The 25,507-nt window shown below is 49.3% G+C and overlaps 1 protein-coding gene across 50 annotated transcripts in view; it reads left to right on the forward strand.

The window, feature by feature from the left end:
• The window catches only part of OBSCN (obscurin, cytoskeletal calmodulin and titin-interacting RhoGEF), a 165,411-nt gene that overhangs the window by 21,260 nt on the left and 118,644 nt on the right, over window positions 1–25,507 (forward strand). For all 50 annotated transcript variants that reach the window (XM_078357091.1, XM_078357093.1, XM_078357100.1 and 47 more), the window contains exons 11-15: window positions 16,692–16,967; window positions 17,774–18,049; window positions 18,890–19,165; window positions 20,315–20,590; window positions 20,988–21,263. In XM_078357091.1, the coding sequence (XP_078213217.1) occupies window positions 16,692–16,967; window positions 17,774–18,049; window positions 18,890–19,165; window positions 20,315–20,590; window positions 20,988–21,263 (1,380 nt within the window). The remainder of the gene's footprint in view (window positions 1–16,691; window positions 16,968–17,773; window positions 18,050–18,889; window positions 19,166–20,314; window positions 20,591–20,987; window positions 21,264–25,507) is intronic.

Here is a 25,507-nt window from a genome sequence, read left to right on the forward strand (position 1 = left end):
GAAATTGGAAAGTGTGAGTTTTCCAACTTTGTTCTTTTCAGATGTTTTGGCTATTCAGGGTAAATTGCATTTCCGTGTGAATTTTAGAATCTGCTTTTCAAATTTTGGAAAAAAAGTAGGTGGGATTTTGATAGGGTTTGCATTGAGTGCGTAGATCACTTTGGGGAGAATTGACATTTCTTCTAATCCATGAGTATGGAATACATTTCTATTTATCTGAGTCTTCTAAGATTTCCCTCAATGGTGTTTGCTAATTGCCAACATCTAAGCCTTGCAGTTCTTTTGCGCATTTATTGCTAAGTAGTTAATATTTTGGATGCTACTGTCCATGGAACCTTTTTCATAATTTCAGTGTTGGAGTGCCATTGCTAAGGTACAGAAATAGAACTGACTTTTGTATATTAGTCTTGTTTCCTGCAATCTTGCTGAACTTATTGATTAGCTCTAGTAGTTCTTTTGTGAATTGCTTAGGATTTTCTGTACACAAGATCATGCTATCTCTGAATAGAGAAAGTTGTACTTCCCAATTTGGGACGTTTCTTCTTTGTAAAGTGTAAGCATGGACAACTGTGACTGTCCCCTTGTAAAGTGTGGGCATCTATGGCTGTGACTGTCCTTCTTTTTAAAGTGTGGGCATCTACAGCTGTGACTGTCCCCATTTGTAAAGTGTGGGCATCTACAGCTGTGACTGTCCCCTTTGTAAAGTGTGGGCATCCACAGCTGTGACTGTCCCCTTTGTAAAATGTGGGCATCCACAGCTGTGACTGTCCCCTTTGTAAAGTGTGGGCATCCACAGCTGTGACTGTCCTCTTTGTAAAGTGTGGGAATCCACAGCTGTGACTGTCCCCTTTGTAAAGTGTGGGCATCCACAGCTGTGACTGTCCTCTTTGTAAAGTGTGGGAATCCACAGCTGTGACTGTCCCCTTTGTAAAGTGTGGGCATCTACAGCTGTGACTGTCCCCCTTTGTAAAGTGTGGGCATCCACAGCTGTGACTGTCCCCTTTGTAAAGTGTGGGAATCCACAGCTGTGACTGTCCCCTTTGTAAAGTGTGGGCATCTACAGCTGTGACTGTCCCCTTTGTAAAGTGTGGGAATCCACAGCTGTGACTGTCCCCTTTGTAAAGTGTGGGCATCTACAGCTGTGACTGTCCCCTTTGTAAACTGTGGGAATCCACAGCTGTGACTGTCCCCTTTGTAAAGTGTGGGCATCTACAGCTGTGACTGTCCCCTTTGTAAAGTGTGGGCATCCACTGCAGTGACTATCCCCTTTGTAAAGTGTGGGCATCTACAGCTGTGACTGTCCCCCTTTGTAAAGTGTGGGCATCCACAGCTGTGACTGTCCCCCTTTGTAAAGTGTGGGCATCCACAGCTGTGACTGTCCCCCTTTGTAAAGTGTGGGCATCTACAGCTGTGACTGTCCCCTTTGTAAAGTGTGGGCATCTACAGCTGTGACTGTCCCCTTTGTAAAGTGTGGGCATCCACTGCAGTGACTATCCCCTTTGTAAAGTGTGGGCATCTACAGCTGTGACTGTCCCCCTTTGTAAAGTGTGGGCATCCACAGCTGTGACTGTCCCCCTTTGTAAAGTGTGGGCATCTACAGCTGTGACTGTCCCCTTTGTAAAGTGTGGGCATCTACAGCTGTGACTGTCCCCTTTGTAAAGTGTGGGCATCCACTGCAGTGACTATCCCCTTTGTAAAGTGTGGGCATCTAGAGCTGTGACTGTCCCCCTTTGTAAAGTGTGGGCATCTACAGCTGTGACTGTCCCCCTTTGTAAAGTGTGGGCATCTAGAGCTGTGACTGTCCCCCTTTGTAAAGTGTGGGCATCTAGAGCTGTGACTGTCCCCCTTTGTAAAGTGTGGGCATCTAGAGCTGTGACTGTCCCCCTTTGTAAAGTGTGGGCATCCACTGCAGTGACTATCCCCTTTGTAAAGTGTGGGCATCTAGAGCTGTGACTGTCCTTTGTAAAGTGTGGGCATCCACAGCTGTGACTGTCCCCTTTGTAAAGTGTGGGCATCCACAGCTGTGACTGTCCCCTTTGTAAAGTGTGGGCATCTACAGCTGTGACTGTCCCCCTTTGTAAAGTGTGGGCATCCACAGCTGTGACTGTCCCCTTTGTAAAGTAGGCATCTACAGCTGTGACTGTCCTTTTTAAAGTGTGGGCATCCAGAGCTGTGACTGTCCCCTTTGTAAAGTGTGGGCATCCACAGCTGTGGCTGTTCCTGAGCAGTGCTTTCACTGTGCCCCATAGTTTTGGTATGTTGTGTTTTCATTTTCATTCATTTTAAAGTATTTTGTAATTTTTCTTTTAATTTTTTCTTTTGAAGCGTGTTGCTTTATTTCTGCGTGTTTGTGTATTTTCCAGTTTTCTTTCTGTTTTGTAGCTTCATTCCATCGTGGTCAGAGAAGATCCTTTCCTGACTTCAATTTTTAAAAGTGTGTTGACACTCATTTTGTGACCTAATAGATGGCATGTCCTGGCCAGTGTCCCATGCATCCTTGAGGAAAATGTGTATTCTTCTCTTGTTGATTGGAATATTCTCTACAGCGTTCCCTGTGGGGCAGACGTTCCAGGACCCCTGTAGGTATCCAGATCCATGGATGACCAAGTTCTTTGTATAGAATGCTGTAGTATTTGCATGTAACGTACGCATATCCTTCCTTATATTTTAAATCATCTCTAGGTTACTCATGGCACTGAGTACATTGTAAATGCCGTGTGAGTAATTATTATACTGCACTTCTAAAAATTTATATCACTTTTATTGTCGTGTTGTTCTTTTTTTTCCGGAGTATTTTTGATCCTTGGTTGGCTGAATCCGCACGTGTGGAACCAGCGAATTGGAAGGGCTGAGTGTCTAAATCAGTCAGGGGTAGTGTGTTTATAGCCTTCACGTCCTCTTGGTTTTAAGTGCTCGTTTTCCCAGTCATTCCGTTATTGAAAGTCTCCAGTATTGTAGACGTTTTTGCTTTTTTTAGTTCTGTTAGTTTTTGGCGTCCGTATATTGCTCTCTGGGTGAGGGGAGTATGTGTTTATAATCATGGTATCTCACTGAGAGACTGGCGCTTCCGCAGGGCACACTTGCTAGTTGCTAGTGCTGTCGTGTTTGCAGATGGTGACCTACACATATCCTCTGGCGGTTTGGTTTCAGGGAGCGTGTCCCGCTCTCTTTTGGCTGCTGTGGGTATGCAGCATCTTTGAGCTTTCCACCTGTTTGAGTCTTTGGCTCTAAAGTGTATCTCTTATAGACAGCTGATAATGGTTTATTAATGAAGAATTATTTTTATAATTTAGCCGAAGTTCACGTAATGTACAGTTAGTCATTTTCAAGTTACACCTCAGCGGCGTTTAGCGCGTTCTCAGTGTTGTTCGGCCACCACCGTCTAGTTTCAAAGTGTTCCATCAGAAATGTTTCACCAGAACACCCCGTAGTCCTGGGTTACCGCCTTGCATTCTTTCCTCCCGGCGTCATCCGGCCACCTGCATTTTCTTCTTTGTCTCTGTAGATTCGTTTTTCTGTATACTTCATGTCATGGAAATCATGCGATGTGTGTCCCTTGTATCTGGATTTGTTACTCTGTGCAGTCATTTCAAGATTCATACACGTGGTGCATAACGTGCCCAGTGCTTCATGTTCCACGGGGTGTGTACATCACAGCCCGTCACAGATGCTGTTAATTTCTGTTGCTTTTGTTCATGTATGTTTAGTGACTTTTCTGAACGGATTCTGTAAACTGTGTGTTCCTTATCATGTGTGACTATGGAAGCCTGTGCTCAGTGATGATTAGAACAGCGATTTGACTAGATGTCTCCAACATTAAGTCTGTCTGTCGTTGGGGCCTCCGTGTGGGAGTTGGCCCCTGCGTTCAACACAGCCAGGCAGACGACAGTTTTACTTCTGGCCTCACGTAACCTCGAGTCTAGCCAGCCGTTAGGCCGCCACATGTGCACACGTGTGACCTCTGTGCCAGAAGTGTGTGATTAAGGCTTTCTGAGGCCTCCTGTGGATGTCTTTTCTGCAGCGTTTCCTTTTAGGCTAGAGACTTTTGGTTAGACTATTGTTCATTGCAGCCGAACAACAATTGTTTGGATGGATGATTTCCACTGATGTGTCTTCAACTTCACTAACTTTCTTCTGTTATTTGCATTCAACGATTGAGCCTGTACAGAGAATTATTTCAGTTACTGTGTTCTCTGCTTGTAGACTTTCCATTCGGTTCTTTGTATCTTCTCTTTCTTCGCTGCGATGTTTTAACGTTCCCAACTTTCAAGGGTATTTGCTCTTACTTGTCGGAGCGTTTTTGTGTTAGCTGCCTGAGAATCGCCAGGCAATTCCAGTGCCGTGGTTGTCTTGCCGGGGCGTCTGTTGGTGGCCTTTTCGCGCGCATGCTACGTGAGAATTTCCTGGTTCTTCTGAGACCCAGTAACGTTAGATGGTGCCTGGTATTTTGAAGACTATGTTATGGGACTTCAGGTCTTCTTTACATCCTAGGAGAATGTTGATTTATTTATTTTTTAACTGGAAATTAGCCTGGTTGTCGTCTTTGGGGTGATGTCTTCAAAGCCTTCGCAGTTTGATCCGTCCTGTCTGTGCACCTTCCGGGGCCATGTGTATGTGCGTGGTGGTCTGTCCCTGTTCAGTGCTCCAAGTCCTTGGAATGCTGCTTGGGACCCATCCACGTGTGCCTCTAGGGGGAGCCCTGGAGCTCCTGAACAACTTTATGCCGTATTTTTTGAGCTTCTCCCTTTCCAGGACTCTGTCCAGGACTTTCTGCTTTCCTGGGGCTTCAGTTCTACAGACAAAAAAACAGCTTTGTGTTTGCTGCCCTGATGCTGCTTCTTTTTTTTTTTTTTTTTTTTTTTTTTGAGACGGAGTTTCGCTCTTGTTACCCAGGCTGGAGTGCAATGGCGCGATCTTGGCTCACTGCAACCTCCGCCTCCTGGGTTCAGGCAATTCTCCTGCCTCAGCCTCCCGAGTAGCTGGGACTACAGGCACACGCCACCATGCCCAGCTAATTTTTTGTATCTTTAGTAGAGACAGGGTTTCACCATGTTGACCAGGATGGTCTCGATATCTTGACCTCGTGATCCACCCGCCTCGGCCTCCCAAAGTGCTGGGATTACAGGCTTGAGCCACCGCGCCCGGCCGATGCTGCTTCTTATGGTTGCAGCTGTATGTGCCTGAGCTCAGCACATAAAAATGCAGGAGAACAGAGAAAAAAAATCAACAGTGCTTACCCTGCCCTCTCGAGATCCGAACCCCTTCCATTGAGAGGAGGCTTTCCTTTTTCTTTCTTCTTCTTCTTTTTTTTTTTTTTTTTGAGACAGAGTCTCACTCTGTCACCCAGGCTGGAGTGCAGTGGCACAACCTTGGCTCACTACAACCTCCACCTCCCGGGTTCAAATGATTCTCCCGTCTCAGCCTCCTGAGTAGCTGGGATTACAGGTGTGCACTGCCACCATGCCTGCCTAACTTTTGTATTTTTAGTAGAGATGGGGTTTCGCCATGTTGGCCAGGCTGGTCTTGAACCTCTGACCTCAAATGATCCACCATCTTCAGTCTCCCAAAGTACTGAGATAACAGGCCTGAACCACCAACTGGCCAGAGTTCCAGGCATTCAGTTCTTCACACGTGCATGGTGTGGGGTGTGAGAGAAAGAGGAAACAGGGTGTCTTCTGTCCTCCAGAGCATGTGTGTGTGACTGTCTTGGGTGCACAGGTCGTGGGCTGGAAGGTTCTGGGACTTGGACTGCTGTTCCTCTGCCTCCCCCACCCACCTGCTGCTCTCCTTCCTGAGTGTTCAGATGGCAGCTTGTTGGTCTCACGGATGAGATGGGGGTGCACACCTCCAGAAGTGGAGCCATAGTAGGGGCTTTTGAAAAATGCAGGTTTTATTATAAATATGCAAATGAATCCAGACCTTGGCATTTCTGTGTGAGACAAGTCTAAGCATCTGCAAGGGTATTTGTAACTCATTGGTAAACCACCAGGTGGGTAGCTGAGGGCCTCATGGAGTGGGCTCGGCCATGCTGAGGGGCCACTGAGACTGCTGTGTGCTTCCTCCCAAGTGCAGCTGTAGGTGGGAAGGCACCTGTGCACTTACAAATGCATGCATGTACACAGTGCACTCACACATGCACTCACACACACATGCATGTACATAGTGCATTCACACATACATGCTCTCACACACATGCATGTACATAGTGCATTCACACATGAACTCACACACAGGCATGCATGTATACAGTATGCTCATACATGCATGCACATAGTACATTCACACATACATGCACTCACATGCATGTACATAGTGCATTCACAATGCACTCACACAATGCATGCATGTATATAGTACGCTCACACATGCTCACATATGCACCCACACACATGTACATAGTGCATTCACACATACACTCACACACATTCATGCATGTACACTGCACTCACACATGCATGTACACAGTGCACTCACATGCACTCACATACATGTATATAGTGCACTCACACATGCATGTACATAGTGCATTCACACATGCTCACACATGCACTCACCTGTATATAGTGCACTCACACATGCTCACACATGCACTCATACATGCATGTACACAGTGCACTCACACATACACATGCACTCACACACATGGACTCACACACCTACCCATACATGCACACACACATGCTTACAATGCACTCATATGCACATACACACATTCTCACACACACCTACACATACATATACTCACACATATGAACTTACATACATATGTACACATACACTTACATGCACCCACACACACTTGCACAACACACACATGCATTTACACACCACCCACACATATGAACACATATAAACTGTTGCACACACTTGGACATAGATGCACACATACCCCAATAACACATTTGCATATGCATACATACACTTAAACACACACAAACAACACACAAGACATATATACACATACATATATAGACACACATAAACCTAAACATAATACACACAATACCTACATACACACCTACATATATACATGCACAGACACCTCCCTTCTACGTACACTTATATATACACCCACCCCCATACACTTACACCACATACATACATTCGAACATATGTACACTTGCATACATACATTTAAACACACATAGACAAACATGTATACACATACATGTGCATACACACGCCTCATCTTTTCACACACACATACAAACACATCCATGATATACATACACTTACATGAAAACACATGCACACTTGCACGTACGTATTACATACACATATTAAAACACATTCCCATTCTTGAACACACCCACACGCAGTGTGATTGTGAGTGATTTTGTGATGTGTGTATCAGACAGTTTCCCTAAAGGTACTTTGTGAGTCCTTCTGTAAAGCAAACTTCACAAAGATTAGAGAGCTTGGGGAAGCCCTCCTTGGCGATCAGGCTATTCGGGGCCGCGGCATAAGTGGCAGATGCAGTTGCCCAGCTGGCTGAGCACGCCACGGCTGTGACTGGGTGTGTGTCTGTGCTCGTGTTGGAGGGGCTCATGCTTGATGCTGGTCTGCCATGTGCCCTGGCTAGCATCGCTGCTGAAGACATGTTGCTGACAGGCCACTGTGTGGGTCCCGGCAAGATCCCTGCCCTGCTGCATCCATACCTGGGTCTCCGAGAACACCTGGCTGCAGATGTTCGGCTCTGGGGCTCCTCAGCATGCTCAGGGAGGTGGTAACACTTAGTCAGCTCAGTTTAAAAACACAGCAGCTCTTTTAGTGATCGTTTTGAAGACGTGTGGAGTTGAAGGTGCGTTTGAAAGCCGGCGTCCACTGGCGTGGGGCGTTCTGCATACCTGGGGAGTGGACTTTGGTCCTTGATTCCTGGGAATGAAACAGAAGCTTCACGGTTAGACTCTGACTGCACCATGGAGACTAGATTAGGATTGGGGGTGGTCAGAGGCAGGGGGCTCTGCCCTGCCTTGTCCAGGGAGGAGAGGGTGGGTCTGCAGGGTACAGTGGTCCCCGGGGTGGAGGGGTGGATCTGCAGGGGAACAGTGGTCCCCGGGGTGGAGGAGAGGGCGGGTCTGCAGAGGGTCTGTGGTCCCGAGGGTGGAGAGGAGGCCATGGGCTCAAGAGCTGTTGACGAGGTGGAGGATAGTGGGGCGGTGACCAGGCAGGTTCAGGGCGAGGAACAGAGGAGGTGGGAGGTGCACTGCAGGCTTGGGCAGCTGCATAGACACAGGGCTAGGTCTGAGACGGGGCAGTGGGCCGGGACTAGGTGTGCAGGGAGAAACGGGTGAGGAGCCATTCTGTCCTGCGCAAGCTGGGGCTGGAGTGGCCACAAAGGCAATGGCAAGGAGCTGCCACAAGGGAGTGCCCCGAGCCATCCCACATTGGGATAGTTAGGACTCTGCAGAGAAAAGTACGGAACCCCAGCGCCATCATCCAGGGCCAGGTGGGGCGGCTTTCTCTGTATTTAGCAACATGACTGATCTCAGTGTGTCCAGCAACAACCTAAATGCCTTTATTCATGGAAAGGAAAACATGCAGGTGGGTCAGGACAGAGAAAGAAAGTGCTGGGGCGCTGGGGATGCTGTATTAACTGGTGTGGGGCATCCAGGAGCCAGTGGCTCCCTGGGCTGGGCCTTGGTCCATGCTGAGCTGACCGGAGCTTTGGGATTTGCTGGCATGTCAACAGCAGGAGAGGATGGGTGTGCCCTGGGGCACTGGGGACTCAATGGCAGGAGAGGCTGGGCGTGCCCTGGGGCACTGGGAACTCAATGGCAGGAGAGGATGGGTGTGCCCTGGGGCACTGGGGACTCAATGGCAGGAGAGGATGGGTGTGCACTGGGGCACTGGGAACTCAATGGCAGGAGAGGATGGGTGTGCACTGGGGCACTGGGAACTCAATGGCAGGAGAGGCTGGGTGTGCCCTGGGGCACTGGGGACTCAAAGGCAGGAGAGGATGGGTGTGCCCTGGGGCACTGGGGACTCAAAGGCAGGAGAGGATGGGTGTGCCCTGGGGTACTGGGGACTCAAAGGCAGGAGAGGATGGGTGTGCACTGGGGCACTGGGGACTCAATGGCAGGAGAGGCTGGGCGTGCCCTGGGGCACTGGGTACTCAATGGCAGGAGAGGATGGGTGTGCACTGGGGCACTGGGGACTCAAAGGCAGGAGAGACTGGGTGTGCCCTGGGGCACTGGGTACTCAATGGCAGGAGAGGATGGGTGTGCACCGGGGTACTGGGGGCTCAATGGCAGGAGAGGATGGGTGTGCCCTGGGGCACTGGGGGCTCAAAGGCAGGAGAGGATGGGTGTGCACTGGGGCACTGGGGGCTCAAAGGCAGGAGAGGATGGGTGTGCACTGGGGCACTGGGGGCAGGGAACCCTGATAACAAGGCTCACCTGGCGGAACACTGAGGAAGCTGAGACCACCTAGGAAGAGGCCCAAAGGAGTAGGAGAAGCTAGAGTCGGGTTTTGGGGTCCATGAGGACTTCGATACATAGGTGACGTGCCGGTGTGAATGACATGGTGAAACAGGAGCAGCTGGGGAAGGGCTGAAGGACCGCAGCATAGTGACCTTAGCAGCAGCAAGGGCTCCATGTTGAGCAGATCTGAGGTGAGGATGTGGACACAGCTGGCATCTATGTCCCCAAGCCGAGCTTCGAAGGGCAAGAGAGAGATCAGAGGTAAGATGCAGTGCAGTGAGGGCTGGTTCTGGTCACTGCTGTGTTGTGAGGGGGTGTCAGAGCCTCGTCACTTGCTGCAGTCCATCCATCTGCCTGCCGTAGCAGAGCCACCAGGTCACCAGGGATGAAGTAGTGAATGTCAGGCAGCTGGATGCATCATTGTTTCCTTTGTAAAAATAAATTTACGACATAAAAACACCACCATTTGTATAGTGGACACAAATACGTTTTTAAAAAGGTTTTTAAAAATCCATTCTAAGTGTCCAGCAGCAGATGCATGGATGAAGAATATGTGTTGTATGTTATGGCATGCAGGGGACCCTATTCAGCAGCCGCTCGTAACAACACGGTGGAAGCTGGAGGGCGTTGGGCGAGATAAGACATAAAGACAGTTACTGCGCAGCTCACGTGTGGAATCGAAAAACGTTGAATTTGTAGAAGTGGAGAGGAGAGTACCGGGGGCTTCGGGAGGACGGAGGTTATGGGATGCTGCTCGAAGTGTGCAGAGTTTCAGCCGGGAAGAATAAGTCCAGGAGATGTATTGTACGACATGGTGGCTATGGTTAATGACAGGGTATTGTATTGTGGAAAATTCCTAAGAGAGTGGACTTTTAGTGTTCTCAACACGAAACGATACACACATGCTGACTAGTACGATTTAGCAATTCCACAGTAGATACGTATTTCAAAACACACTGACATAATATATACTTCTTGTCAATTTAAAAAAAGACCTGTAGATAAACTAGAGAGAATGAGAAAGACGCAGTACAAGAGACGGTGCAGAAAAGTTTCAGAAATGAAAAGCAACACGAACCCTAAAATGTGTAGATTCACAAGGAATCATTGTAAGTGTAAAGGAAATAAATTCTCAGCGAGACATATCATGGTGAACTGTAGAAGGCCAAAAACCAGGAGGAGATCCTTGAAACTGCTAGAGGGAAGAAGGTACGAACAGAGCAGCAGTTACCCTTCCTACAGAGTCTTCAGCAGCAGTGGGGAGCCCAGAAATGACCGCATAACTCCCACAGCAGCACCGGAAAACAGCTGTCAGCATCTGCACCCAGCCACGCTGTCACTCTGTGAAATAAACACAGTTTCAGGAAGTAGACCGACAGTTTACCATTCACAAAACCTTCCAATAGATACACTTCACAAGAGGAAAATCTCACCCAGAGGAACAGAGTAGGTGCTAGAAGTGGTGATAGGAGGAAACCGAGATAATGAAAACATCCCATCCCAAGGCCCAGGATTAGGTCATACCAATGGCGGTTGGCCCTCTAGAAGCTGCCGGCCGCGTTAGGGGTCTTTGTGTGGCTCAGCGCTGCTGCCCACTCTGCCAGTGTTGCTTAAGGCATGGTCTCTAAAATACCCACGGATTGGTCTGCAGGTCACAAATTGTGCTTCTCTTTGTTTGTACACGTAGCAGATCACAGCTGGGAAATAAATGCCAGAGCCTGAATTGAAACACACAGCAGTCTGAAAATTATCTGCAGAGCTCACAGCTTTCAGTGAACGCCAAGAACAAAGTACTCATTTCCCGCTGAGCGGGGTTGAGGGGTAGCCCTTCCTAGAGTCTGCCCCAGCATCCGTCCACCAAATATTTACCGAAAGGGCTTGTGTTAACTGCAGACACCCACTAGATGGCCATTCGAGGTGGTTGCTGAGGCACCTGTGACCTTGTACACGCTGTTTTCGGCATTCCTTATCACGGCACACACCACTCCCTGTCCTGTTTTCAGGGTCAAGGAGTTTCATGCCCATGCACAAATCACACACACAGTGCCTCAGTGTTTTTCTATGCCTGGACCTCAAATGCCAGGTCCGTAAGCCTGGATATGCTGCCGTGTGCCCCCACGTCTCCCCCCTCTTTAATTCTTAGGGCATGCTGGTCATCCAGTGCAAGGTAAGCCGTCATTCTTCCCTGCTCGTAGATGCGTCAGGTGGCATCACAGAGCCATCTGCAGATGCCTCGCAAAGTTACCAGAAAGGATAGGTATGGCGGCATCACCCGTCAGTGTCTAACCCAGACCACGAAGCATTTGGATGTGACCGTTGAAAGCCTGCTTGTAATTTCTGGAGGGACCATTCCTCAAGTTGTTTCTTTAATTCACACCCAAGAGTGGACCCTCGAGAAGACAAATAGTCGTGATAAGCCCCTTGCAGCTGTGCTTTTCTGAATAACTGCAACGTGGAATCTCCCTCCCAGCTCCAGGTTAAATTTACAGGCAGCCATAATTCTGCATGCTCTTTGAAGATCATGACATAGGTTCTGTTTAACTGTGTAACGTTTTGATGAGACAAGCATGTAGCGTACCAGTTACTGGAAGAGACTTTAATACTACAAAGGACTGATTCTGTCCTGTTGGGAACATGTGGCCCAAACAGAAGTCCATAAGGGTGCGTAGCACAAGCAGGACCGTTTCAGTAACATCACTGTGCACACAGAGGGTGTAGTTGCCACCACTGGTAATGTACTCGCCATGTGAAAGAACGTGTTCCAAAAAGGAGAGTCTTAGTCTCCAAATTCAGGTATGAGCAGGGCTTAAAGCTTATTTCCCTTTTAGTTATACTATTGTTCCCGAAAGCCCATACTCTGACCAGGTGATAGGATCATTGGAGGGACTCCCAAACCTAATAGTCTGATTTGCAGGTACGGTAACCATGGGGACCCCAGTCAAGTGAGGTGTCATTATCAAGCCGGGGCCCTCGGCACGGCACAGACTTGTCTGCACCGAGACCGGTGGGCAGCCTGGAATGTCTGTCGCCAGTCCCTACCTGGACGGCATGTAGGATGGTCAGGCGTTTGTGTAGGCATTAGCGACCTCAGTAAGGTTAGTGGTAATAGCAGAAAATGAAGGTCAGATTTGCAAGCTTAGCATCTTTTTCGGGCTGATAGTACAGATACTCCTGAGGAGTGAGAGTAACACACTTACCACGTGCTGTTGTAGAAAGGCAAAGGGGGTGACTACACGATAAAGCCAAGGAGTCACTGAGTTGAAGCCACTCACATTTTCAGTTAAGGGTAAGACGGGGCATCTATTGACCTCCTGTCTGTAGGACGGTTAGATGACAAAGACGGTCAGCGTCCCACCACGTACTAACATTAAAAACGGGGTCCACTTGGCAAGGGACAAGAACCACCAGCCATGTCTGTCTGACTCGCTGAGATGCTTCCCAAGTACCGCCAGATCTGCGAGTAACCGGTTCTCCTCAGCTGCGGGGGCTGCCACGGCGGCAGGCTGGCTCGCTGCCCGCTGACCCAGTGTCTTCAGCTGCCCTCGGATAACGTCAGCTGCCTTCCGACTCATCACCGTGTGGTGGAAGGCCTAAAGTTATAACAGACTTAAACAAATGAGCAAAATCTTTAGTATTTTCTCCAGTCCCGGGGGTAGCATGCATTAAACCTGTATAAGTGTCCACAGTAGCATGTACAAGTTTAAACATGTAAAGAGTGGACACTGAGTAATATCAGTTTGCCAGGTAGCATCAGGCACCAGACCCTGTGGGTTGGCACCAAGCGCTAAGGAGAAAGGAGAGAACGCCATTGGCAGTCAGGACAAGTTTTAATAATTACATGGGCCTGAGCAAGCGTCAGATGAAACTGTTTAAGACTGAGCATTCTGATGAAAAAAAGCATGATCAGCATGAGCTCGCGAAAAATGCAGGAAAGTCTGCAAACCGATTCTGTGGTTGCCAGAGCGTCAGCTCCAGCTTTCCCTCCTGATAAGGGACCAGATAACCAAGAATGAGAGCAAAGATGGGTGATGCAAAGAGGGTGTCGATGGGCACAGGGGAGCTCTTCATTACTGAAGCTGGTGGGCTTCGTTAGTAATGCCTTTCACCTGTGCAGGACCTAAATGCGTGATGCTCTGAATCGCTAACCATGTTTATGTCTTGGTGAGAAAAAGTCTGCAAGGCCGCTCTGAGGGCACCTAACTCTGCCAGTTGCCTAAGTTTTAAGATGTTCCTGGATTCTGTGTTGTCAGTTTTGCCTGGCGTCTTGCACACTGGAGCGGTCTTTTCAGTCCCTTGAACCATCTGTAAAGACAGTGGTGGTGTCACACAAAGGCTCAGACACAGCAATAGATACAAATGTAACGGGCGCCGTTTGTAAAATCAGGATCACAAGCTGCGAGTGCGAAACGGTGCCTGCTTCACGGTCGGGAAGGGAGCAGCAGGGTCGTGTCTTGATAATCGTATGCAATGTTGGCACCGCTTTACGGGAAGAGAAGCTGTGAAATCTGTAGTGTTTTGTCTGTTTTTAGAGGGATTATGAGACAGGGACATAACATACAATACAGGAATGGCAAAAGATAAAGCATACCTATTAAAAGAAGGCATGGAAGGGACAGATAGTTTAAGTAACTTTTTACCGTGTTTTGGTTCTTGAAAGTCATTAGAATGTGACCACAAGTCACCAGGATGATAAACCTGCGATAAGTTAGGTTAAGTGTGTAAAAAAATAACAAAAACAAAACAAAACCCAAATACTTTAAAAAATGTTCTTCGGTGCTGGCCGTTTTCCTGCATTAGGCTTTAGCCGGATGCTGTAGGCGTGAGCGTGGGAAGGCACGGCTGTGGCCAGTTTCTTGCCGTCTGCGCGGGGCGCCTTAAGCAGCCTCTCTTTTTAATAGCTGCCACCTGTTGCTGCCTTTCCCCCGAGAGGAAGGAAGGCCATCAGTAGCAGGAAGAGGCTTACTGACCAGTGGGGAAGTGTGTGCGTGTAAGCACGGGGGCAGCAGGGAAGAGGGTCACAGGCTGGGAGAAGACACTCCCCTCATCCACCAGGCCACCTACGCTTCGAGCCACCCTGTTAAGTAAGGTACTGAAAATATACTGGGTTTTTTATGATTTTTACCACCCCCCCAAGCAGAGTGGCTCGGGGCAGAGCAGACATGCAGCACAGGGTCTGCTTTGAAGTGTCCTAGCCACGGTGTTTTTAAACATTTTATAAAAAAGCGAAAGAAACTTTCCTTACTGCTGCATTTACCTTCTGAAGATGATGGCAGCTGGCAGAGCTCACCCTCCCAGCCTACTCAGCATTTAACATATGGCAGCGGGAGAGCGCCCTCATTAGCGGGCTTCTCCCCCTGCTAATTTTTTCACCCCTCTGCTGACCTTAGCCTAGTAAGGTCGGGGTGCATGTGGACTGTTTCTTAGCCCTTTCCCCAGGGGCCAGGGAACACAAGGAATTGCTTGTCAGCTGACACATGCGAGGGGTGGCAGGAAAGGGCAGATGTAGGAAAAGTAGTGGCACAGCAGGCAGTGGGCTACCTTCTGGGCACAGTCACTGAGGCCCGTGACCGTGCTGAAGCGCGTTCTCAGGGCCGGACTGGAGCTGCCTGCTGCCACCGGGGACTCGGTCTGTGCCTCTTTGCCTCCCTTCCATCACCACAAACCCAGAAAGGGGCAACTTGCCTAGACACTCGTGACTAAATGGGCACTCCATGGCATCTCAGCAACTCTCCTGCACCAGGCCTCTGTGGGCAGCAAGAAAGCCAGAGCTTTCTGGGGTAAAAGCCAGGAGGCAGCAGGCAACTTTCCCTTATACTCCAGGGAGACAGAAAGAAGACAAGGCCAGGAAGGCTGGTGCTGGAAGTGGGAAGTGAGAACTTGTGTATTAGGAAGGTGGCCACAGTCAGCCACCCTCCTCCCCTCCGGGAGGCCCCGCGTGTGGTTTGTAGACGATCTTGACCGTGTATATGATGAAGGATCATACAGATGTTCGCTGAGCGGGGGTCTTATCTAAGAGCTGTCACTTAGCAGCCCCCTCTCCATAAGGGGGATGGGAAGCGCTGCTGCCTGAACAGGCCCTAGATGCAGGTCCCTATAAGGGTGGAGGAAAGGCTCCGGTCCGTCCTTCCGCACTAGAAGAATCTTCCTTATTTCCTGTAGAAGGGACTGAAGCAGGAGAGGGGCCTCTTCCTGTTGTTCTGGTTTCTGTGTTTCCTTCTCCGTTAAATCTGCTGAATTCCCTTCAGGTGGAGAAGGTGGAGTCTGACTCACTGCAATCTGGTAGATAAAGAGGATGCGGCAAAGAGCCGGCCAGCGCCCAGGTGCCGGAGAGTGAGATTAGTGAATAGCCTTGCTCACGTCCTCTTTTGAGGCAGTGACCTGACCTACCTGCTCCCGTAACCCTGCGTCTAAGGCTCCTTGATGAGGAAACCAGGAGCAGTCCTGCTGAATTAAGAGCATAAGCGTGTGTAGAGCTCCAGGCTCTGCAGTGCACTCCATAGTAGCTGTTTCTGTTTTAAAAAATACTTTCTGCTCTTTGGTCATTTCTTGAGCCATGATAAGCTAACTCCTGATATTTTACGCGTGCGTCCCGTCTCCTGATGGGAGTCAGGACTGTCCCTTACCGGGATTCCCCGAAAGCTGATGAGCTCTCCTCCTTCACGTGTAAGTTCAAGGTCATCACGTCTGGAGCACCAGTTGCAGAGCTTGCAGCTTTCCGTGAAAGCCAAGAACAAAGTACTCAGTTCCAGCTGAGCAGGGCTCGGAGGTAGCTCTTCCTAGGGAGTCTGCCCCAGCCAAATATTTACCGAAAGGACTTGTGTTAACTGCAGACACCCACTAGATGGCCATTTGAGGTGGTTGCTGAGGCACCTGTGACCTTGTACACGCTGTTTTCAGCATTCCTTATCATGGCACACACTCCACTCCCTGTCCTGTTTTCAGGGTCAAGGAGTTTCATGCCCATGCACAAATCACACACACAGTGCCTCAGTATTTTTCCATGCCTGGACCTCAAGTGCCAGGTAAGTAAATCTGGATATGCTGCCATGTGCCCCCCACATTATCTAACTGGGAGGCTTCAGATTCTGAGAACTAACCTATTGTCTGCCCTATGCATCTTCAAAATGTTAAGTTATTTTTGTTGGGAAAGCCAGGAACAGGGCAGCCATGTGGCCACACCGTCAGAGTTGTGAGATGAGGAAGGCGGGCCCTCATTCAGTTCTAGTAATTGGAATATGTCTGACCCTGTGTGTCCCACTCTGTCCCCAGAGCCCAAGGTGGTGTTTGCCAAGGACCAGGTGTCATGCGGTGAGGTGCAGGCCGAGGCAGGGGCCAGCGCCATGCTGAGCTGCGAGGTGGCCCAGGCCCAGACGGAGGTGACATGGTACAAGGACGGGAAGAAGCTGAGCTCCAGTTCGAAGGCACATGTGGAGGCCAAGGGCTGCACACGGAGGCTGGTGGTGCAGCAGGTGGGCCAGGCGGATGCCGGGGAGTACAGCTGCGAGGCCGGGGGACAGAGGGTCTCCTTCCGCCTGCATGTCACAGGTGGGTTTCTTGAGATCTTTTTTGTATTCCTTAGGATAATTTTGAATGACATTAGTGTGGAGGTGCCACCTAATTGCCTCTTTTCTCACGAAGCTTCCCCTATAATAACAACTAGAAGGTATTAATTTTGTGCCAAGGGCATAGGTTTTGTGAAGTGCTACTTGTCTTTCTGCTTACTTAAATTTCAAAACAGTTCTGTGAGAAAAACTCTGATAATTCCCATTTTAAGATAACACACAAGGAAGTAACACACCACAGGTCACAGAGCCAGAAAACTGCAGTCAGGATTTGGACCTAGTATTCTGGGATTATTATTCTTTCTTTCTGAAGAGTTCTATCTTCAGTATCATGTTAGCAGCTCTGCTGGTTTTATATATTCTCTTTTTCTCGTGTGAAAACATATTTGTTCTCCCTTTGATTCTGTTTTATCTGGGTATGGCATTACAGTTTAGCAGCCCCGTAACATTTTAAGGAGGTCATTCCATTGTCTTCTGAGTTTCATATTTCTGTTGAAATATCAGCTGCAAGATTTACTGTGGACATTTTAAGGGTGATGTATCTTTTTTCCTCCTGTTGATTTTAAGATTTTCTTTCTGAGTTTGTTTTGTGGTAGTTTTCCTTTTGTGAACATAGGCGAGGTTTCCTTTGCCTTCATCCTGGTTGGACTGTAGAGCGTCTTGAGTCTGTGGGTTTATGTCTTTCATCAGTTGTTTTCTGTTACTGAATCCTGAAGCTTCAGTGCCTGTGAAATGGGTTGGTCCCTGATTTGTGTCTCTGACTGTGCATCCCTCTTTGTCCACCCTCAGAGCCCAAGGCGGTGTTTGCCAAGGAGCAATCGGTGCACAATGAGGTGCAGGCTGAGGTGGGGGCCAGCGCCACGCTGAGCTGTGAGGTGGCCCAGGCCCAGACGGAGGTGACGTGGTACAAGGACGGGAAGAAGCTGAGTGCCAGCTCAAAAGTGGGCATGGAGGGCAAAGGCTGCATGCGGAGGCTGGTGGTGCAGCAGGCGGGCAAAGCAGATGCTGGGGAGTACAGCTGCGAGGCCGGGGGCCAGAGAGTCTCCTTCCGCCTGCACGTCACAGGTGAGTTTCTTGAGGCCTTTCTTGTGCTTTTAGGATAATTTTTAGGGACTTGGGATACATATGGAGGTCCCACCCAGTGGCTTTTTTTCTCATAAAGCCTCCCTGGTAATAACAACTAGCAGGTATTAATTTTGTGTCAAAGGCCTAGATTTTGTGAAGTGCTTCTTGTCTTTCTGCTTGCTTAAACGTCAAAACGATTTGTTAGGAGGAACTCTGATTATTACCATTTTAAGATAACACACAAGGAAGTAACTCACCACAGGTCAGAAAGCCAGAAAACTGCAGTCAGAATTTGGACTCAGTATTCTGGGATTATTCTTTTTTCTTCTTGTAAACTATGACTTCAGTATTGATGTTAGCAGGTCAACTGCTCATAAGTACGCATTCTGTTACTTTTTATTTCTCCTATGAACACATATTTGTTCTCCCTTTGATTCTGAGAGCTGTTTTATCTGGGTATAACACTACAGTTTTGCGGCCACTCCCCCACTCCCTAACATTTTAAAGAGGTCATGCCATTATCTTCTGGCGTCCATATTTTCTTTGCAATTATGAACTGTGAAATTTGTTGTGGGTATTTTATGGGTCATGTACCTTGTCTCATCATGTTGCCTTTCAGATGTTCTTTTTGATTTTGCTTTGGGTTAGTTTTTTTTGATGAACGTACATGAGGTTTCCTTTGTCTTCATCCTGGTTGGACTGTAGAGCATCTTGAGTCTGTGGGTTTATGTCTTTCATCAGTTGTTTTCTGTTACTGAATCCTGAAGCTTTAGTGCCTGTGAAATGGGTTGGCCCCAGATTTGTGTCTCTGACTGTGCATCCCTCTTTGTCCACCCTCAGAGCCCAAGGTGGTGTTTGCCAAGGAGCAGTCGGTGCATAATGAGGTGCAGGCTGAGGCGGGGGCCAGTGCCACACTGAGCTGTGAGGTGGCCCAGGCCCAGACGGAGGTGACGTGGTACAAGGATGGGAAGAAGTTGAGCTCCAGCTCAAAAGTGGGCATGGAGGGCAAAGGCTGCACGCGGAGGCTGGTGGTGCAGCAGGCGGGCAAAGCAGATGCTGGGGAGTACAGCTGCGAGGCCGGGGGCCAGAGAGTCTCCTTCCGCCTGCACGTCACAGGTGAGTTTCTTGAGGCCTTTCTTGTGCTTTTAGGATAATTTTTAGGGACTTGGGATACATATGGAGGTCCCACCCAGTGGCTTTTTTTCTTATAAAGCTTCCCTTGTAATAACAACTAGCAGGTATTAATTTTGTGTCAAAGGCCTAGATTTTGTGAAGTGCTTCTTGTCTTTCTACTTGCTTAAACTTCAAAACGATTTGTTAGGAGGAACTCTGATTATTTCCATTTTAAGATAACACACGAGGAAGTAACTCACCACAGGTCAGAAAGCCAGAAAACTGCAGTCAGAATTTGGACCCAGTATTCTGGGATTATTCTTTTTTCTTCTTGTAAACTATGACTTCAGTACTGATGTTAGCAGGTCAACTGGTCATAAGTACGCATTCTGTTACTTTTTATTTCTCCTATGAACACATATTTGTTCTCCCTTTGATTCTGAGAGCTGTTTTATCTGGTTATAACACTACAGGTTTGCGGCCACTCCCCCACTCCCTAACATTTTAAAGAGGTCATTCCATTATCTTCTGGCGTCCATGTTTTCTTTGCAATATGAACTGTGGCCAGGTATGGTGGCTCATGCCTGTAATCCCAGCACTTTGGGAGGCTGAGGTTGGGATGGCACAAGGTCAGGAGATCGAGACCATCCTGGCAAACATGGTGAAACCCTGTTTCTACTAAAAATACAAAAACTTAGCCAGACGTGGTGGCATGCGCCTCTAGTCCCAGCTACCCTTGAGTCTGAGGCAGGAGAATCACTTGAGCCAGGGAGCCAGAGGTTGTAGTGAGCTGAGATCATGGCATCACACTCTAGCCTGGGCAACAGGGCGAGACTCTGTCTCAAAGAAAAAGAAAATAAATATGAACTGTTAAATTTGTTATGGATATTTTTAGGGTCATTTATCTTTTTTCATCCTGTTGATTTTAAGATTTTCTTTCTGAGTTTGTTTTGTGGTAGTTTTCCTTTTGTGAACATAGGTGAGGTTTCCTTTGCCTTCATCCTGGTTGGACTGTAGAGCGTCTTGAGTCTGTGGGTTTATGTCTTTCATCAGTTGTTTTCTGTTACTGAATCCTGAAGCTTCAGTGCCTGTGAAATGGGTTGGTCCCTGATTTGTGTCTCTGACTGTGCATCCCTCTTTGTCCACCCTCAGAGCCCAAGGCGGTGTTTGCCAAGGAGCAATCGGTGCACAATGAGGTGCAGGCTGAGGTGGGGGCCAGCGCCACGCTGAGCTGTGAGGTGGCCCAGGCCCAGACGGAGGTGACGTGGTACAAGGACGGGAAGAAGCTGAGTGCCAGCTCAAAAGTGCGCATGGAGGGCAAAGGCTGCATGCGGAGTCTGGTGGTGCAGCAGGCGGGCCAGGCGGACGCCGGGGAGTACAGCTGTGAGGCCGGGGGCCAGAGGGTCTCCTTCTACTTGCATGTTTCAGGTCAGTGCTTTGAGGGTAGTGACTTTGCCTTCTGTGGAGGTGATGATGAGACTGGCTGATAGACTCTGGTGCTCTTTCCATTAGCCTTTACCTCTGTTGTTTCCTATTTTCCCAATTTCTATTTCATAACTGGTGTGGTCAAGGGAGGCCAGATGGGAAGGGTGTATGTGGAGGGAGAGGGGATCTTGTTGTGTACCTGGAGTGGTATTTCCATGCGATAATACTCAATCATACATTCCCATCATCTGCCTAGAACCTTGCTGGTCTTCCTTTGTGTCTCTGTCATCCAGGGCAGAGCCTGAGCCTGGGGAAGGTTCTGTCCCTCCCACCTCCCTTCCAGTGCTGCCTTCCTGACCGAGATGGTGGAGGTCACCCTGTGCACCCTTGTCTTCCCCAGAGCCCAAGGCAGTGTTTGCCAAGGAGCAGCCAGCACGCAGGGAGGTGCAGGCCGAGGCGCGAGCCAGTGCCACGCTGAGCTGTGAGGTGGCGCAGGCCCAGACGGAGGTGACATGGTACAAGGATGGGAAGAAGCTGAGCGCCAGCTCGAGAGTGCGTGTGGAGGCTGCAGGCTGCACGCGGAGGCTGGTGGTGCAGCAGGCGGGCCAGGCGGACGCCGGGGAGTACAGCTGCGAGGCCGGGGGCCAGAGGCTCTCCTTCCACCTGCACGTGGCAGGTGAGTGCTTTGAGGCGCTCAGGAGCCTCTTCGGAGATGGTGGTGGTTCTGGCTGGCAGCCCCAGCAGAGCTCTGTGCACGTTCCTTCAGCGTTCATGTCTCGGGCTTCCCATCCTCCCGCTGCCATTTCCATTCTTGAGGCTGGACCAAGGGAGGGGTGTGCATGGGAGGGAGAGGGGCCCGGCGGCGTGTTTGCACTTGGTAATGTTCAGTCACATGTTCCTAGCCCAGAGCCTTCCTGGTGCTCCTTGACATCTGGGACTCTGGATGTTCCTGGTCTTGGGTTTGAGGTTGACCAGGCATCTCTCCTGAGACTCTGTGAATATCTTGTCAGTATATGTTCTGGCAGCTACCATATGCCCTCACCCCGCAGCTCATACTAGTTCTGGTCAGCAAGAGATGTTTTAATTTTATTGAACCTGGATTAGGGGAGATTTTGGCTACACCATCATACGACTTAGATTTATCTCAAGAGTGAAGTTTGAATAATTTGATTTCAGGTTTCTGGGACACCCTTCCTTTTCATAGATGTAGAAGCCCTTTGTTACCTATATGTAGCCAAATATGGGTGCGTATTTTGGTGTAATGTCTTTTTAAAGGGAACGGGGATCAGAGGATTGGGAGACACTTGCCTGTGTTCCTGAGGAGTTTGTTTTAAAGCAAAGAATGTTTTGCCTTTTTCTTCAGTTACGCTGTTGCTCCCTGTCAGAGTCCCTTTCGAGATGTGTTTATAAACTTAGGGGTGGCAGCGTGCAGGCAGCTCCTGCGACATCAACATGCTTTGTTAACAAGCCCTAGCCACTCACTAGGAAAGCAGTATTATTTCCCAGTACTGTCCTGATGGTCAGTGTGTGTATGAGTCCGGCTTCTCTAGAGGAGCAGGACTAATGGGATAGCTGTGTCTATGAAAGGGAGTGTATTAAGGAGCGCTGGCTCACACGGTCACAGGGCGATGCCCCATGGTAGGCCATCTGCAAGCTGAGGAGCAAGGAAGCCAGTCCGAGTCCGAAAACCTCAAAAGTAGGGAAGCCGAGAGTGTAGCCTTCAGTGTGTGGCTGAAGTTCTGAGAGCCCCTGGCGAACCACTGGCGTAGGTCCAAGAGCCTAAAAGCTGAAGAACTCGGAGTCCGATGTTCACGGGCTGGAAGCGTCCTGCGTGGGAGAAAGACGGAGGCTGGAAGAGTCAGCCAGTCCAGTCCTTCCATGGTCCTCTGCCTGCTTTTATCCTGGCGGTGCTGGGATTAGAAGGTGCCCACGCAGACTGAGGGTGGGTCTGCCTCTCCCGGCGCGCCAACTCAAACGTTCAGCACCCTCACAGACACACCCAGGAATAAAACTTTGCATCCTCCAATCCAGTCAAGTTGACACTCAGTATCGCCTATCATAAGTCCACCCCTTGTCAACTTGAACTCATACACAACTCCTAAGGTCATACATGATCTTCAAATAAAGACAGTAATAAGGTCACAATTACACCTAACATAATACAGCTATCCTTCGTACAAGCAGAAATGCACCAGTCCCCAACCCACATGCTGTTACGTAGAGTTAACACTGAAATGCTGATATTGATTCAGTAAGTGCTATAGCACGACAAAGGAAATAAGATGAAGCTTTTTAGTACAAGTGTAAACACGCACAAACATGTTTTAATAAAAGGAGGAAACAGTGACAATTACAGTCCTCGGTTCTGCAGCTGCTCACGTGGTCGTAGCTGGTATTGATGACCACATTCTTCTACTCCCCATTCTGTATTCCTTCAGCAAGCACCTCAGCAGGTGAGTTTTTGTCCTGGTGGAGTGACCCACATCTTCATTCCTGAAGGGTCTGGGCCACTGTAGTCCTGCCTGGACTGGGCTATTGTACTTTGCCCTTGATCTTCATCGCAGGGCGTGGTCATACTGAGAGACGCCCTAAGGGATCTCCTGTGTTCCATGCATACACCTCCTTACCTCCATTGTGGCGTAGGAGACTGATTTCATCTTGATAGTCCAGGTCAGTCACCCCAGCCAACAACGTAACTCCTTAGCCTGTTGACCTAAAGGTAGGAGGAGCCCAAAGTGGGCAGGTGGCAATCTTCACTTCCAGTTTAATGGGATCATTGTCATGTCCCTGGTTGCGGCGTTCCTACCTCTGGAGCTAAGACCTCTAGACCAGCAGAATGTAGTGTCATGGGAACAGGAAGCAAAAACTTTGCTAGTGGGTCACTGGGGGTGATGGTGAGTGGTACCACTTCTACCCCTTGGTTCCTGGACTTGTGGATCTGGCTATGGGAGAACCACTATACTGTACTGGACACTGATTCAGCGCATACACAGCCTCTGGAGGACTTTGCCCCAGCCTTGCAAAGTAGTATCACCTAGCTGGCATTGGAATTGTGACTTCAAAAGGCCATTCCACTGTTCTGTCAATCCACCTGCCTCAGGATGATAGGACCATGGTAGGACCACTGCATTCCATGAGCATGAGCCACTGCCACACTTCGTTAGCCACAGAATGCCTTGGTCAGAGGCAGTGCTGTGTGGAATACCATGACGGTGGATAAGGCATTCTGTGGGTCCACGGATGGTAGTTTTGGCTGAAGTGTGTGCAGGACAGGCAAACCCATATCCAGAGTGTCTGTTCTGGTGAGGACAAACAGTTGCCCTTTCTGTGATGGAAGAACTCCAGTATAATCAACCCGCCATCAAGTAGGGGGCTGATCACCCTGAGGAATGGTGGCATGTCCAGGGCTCCGTGTTGGTCTCTGCAGCTGGCAAATTGGGCACTCAGCAGTGGCCGTAGTCAGGACAGACTTGGTGAGTGGAAATCCGTGTTGCTGGGCCCATGAATAACCTCCACACCTGCCGCCATGGCCACTTTGTTCATGGGCCCATTCCATGATGACCGAGGTGGCTGGGGAAGGAGGCTGAGTGCCGTCCACAGAACGAGTCACCCTATCCACTTGATTATTAAACTCCTCTGCTGAGGTCACCCTTTGGTGGGCATTCATGTGAGATGCACATATCTTCACAGTTTTTGATCACTCAGAGAGGTCCATCCACATACCTCTTCCCCAGTTTTCCAATCATGCTTCTTCCAAGTCCCTGGCCATCCAGCCAGACCGTTGGCTACAGCCCATGAATCACTGTATAATCGCACATCTGGCCGTTTCTTCTTCAAGCAAAGTGCACAGTGAGAGGTGCACTGCCTGAAGTTCTGCCCACGGGAAGCTTTCCCTTCGCTGCTGTCCTTTGGGGATGTAACCCCTTCAAAAGGGCTGCAGTGCTGTAGCTCTCCACTTTCGGGTGGCGCCTGCAAGTCGTGCAGAACCATCTGTGAACCAGGCCCTAGTCTTCTCTCCCTCTGTCAGCTGATCATAGGGAACTTCCCATGAGGCCGTTGGTGCAGGCTGGGGGAGAGAAGGCAGGGTGGCAGGAGTGGGGACCGTGGGCATTTGAGTCACTTCCTCTTATAACTTCATTGTGCCTTCAGGACCTGCTTGAGCCTGATCACAGATATGCCACTTCCATTTCATGCTGGAATGCTGCTGCGCATGCCCAACTTTATGGGTAGATGGGTCAGAAAACGCCCAGTTCCTGATAGGCAGTTCAAATGCTCAGTGTCCACCAAAGCCCTGTAACAGGCCAAGAGCTGTCTCTCAAAAAGAGAGTAGTTATCTGCAGGAGGTGGCAGGGCCTTGCTCCAAAAGCCTAGAGGCCTCTGCTGTGATTCACCTATGGGGGCCCTGCCCAAGGCTCCAGACAGCATCCCAACTGCCACTGACAGCTCAGGCACCATTAGATCTGCTGGGTCATATTGCCCAAGAGGCAGAGCAGCTGGCACAGCAGCCTGGACCTGGTGCAGAGCCTCCTTCTCTTCTGGACCCCACTCAAAACTGGCAGCTTTTTGGGTCACTTCATAAATGGTCCAGAGTAACACACCCAAACAAGGAATGTGTTGCCTCCAAAATCCAAATAGGCCTTATGCCCCTTTCTGGTTGAAGGAGGGGCCTTTACCTTAGAAGGAATATCTCGACAGGCCCCACACCACTGGATCCCTGGAAATTGTACTGAGGTAGCAGGTCCCTGAATTGTGGTCAGATCTATTTTCCATCGTCTTGAATGCACATGTCTTACCAGTAAGTCCAGTGTGTTTGTTGCTGTATGTCTCTGCTCCCTTGGCTGGTGCGTAGGGAAGCCTGAGAAATACAGTTAATTTCCTGTGTTTTTTTTTAAAGAGAGTATTGAATAGGGGTAGGCTGAA

The sequence above is a fragment of the Callithrix jacchus genome, chromosome 19 (genome assembly GCF_049354715.1).
Source record: "Callithrix jacchus isolate 240 chromosome 19, calJac240_pri, whole genome shotgun sequence".
In the NCBI taxonomy this organism is placed as follows: Eukaryota; Metazoa; Chordata; class Mammalia; order Primates; family Cebidae; genus Callithrix; species Callithrix jacchus.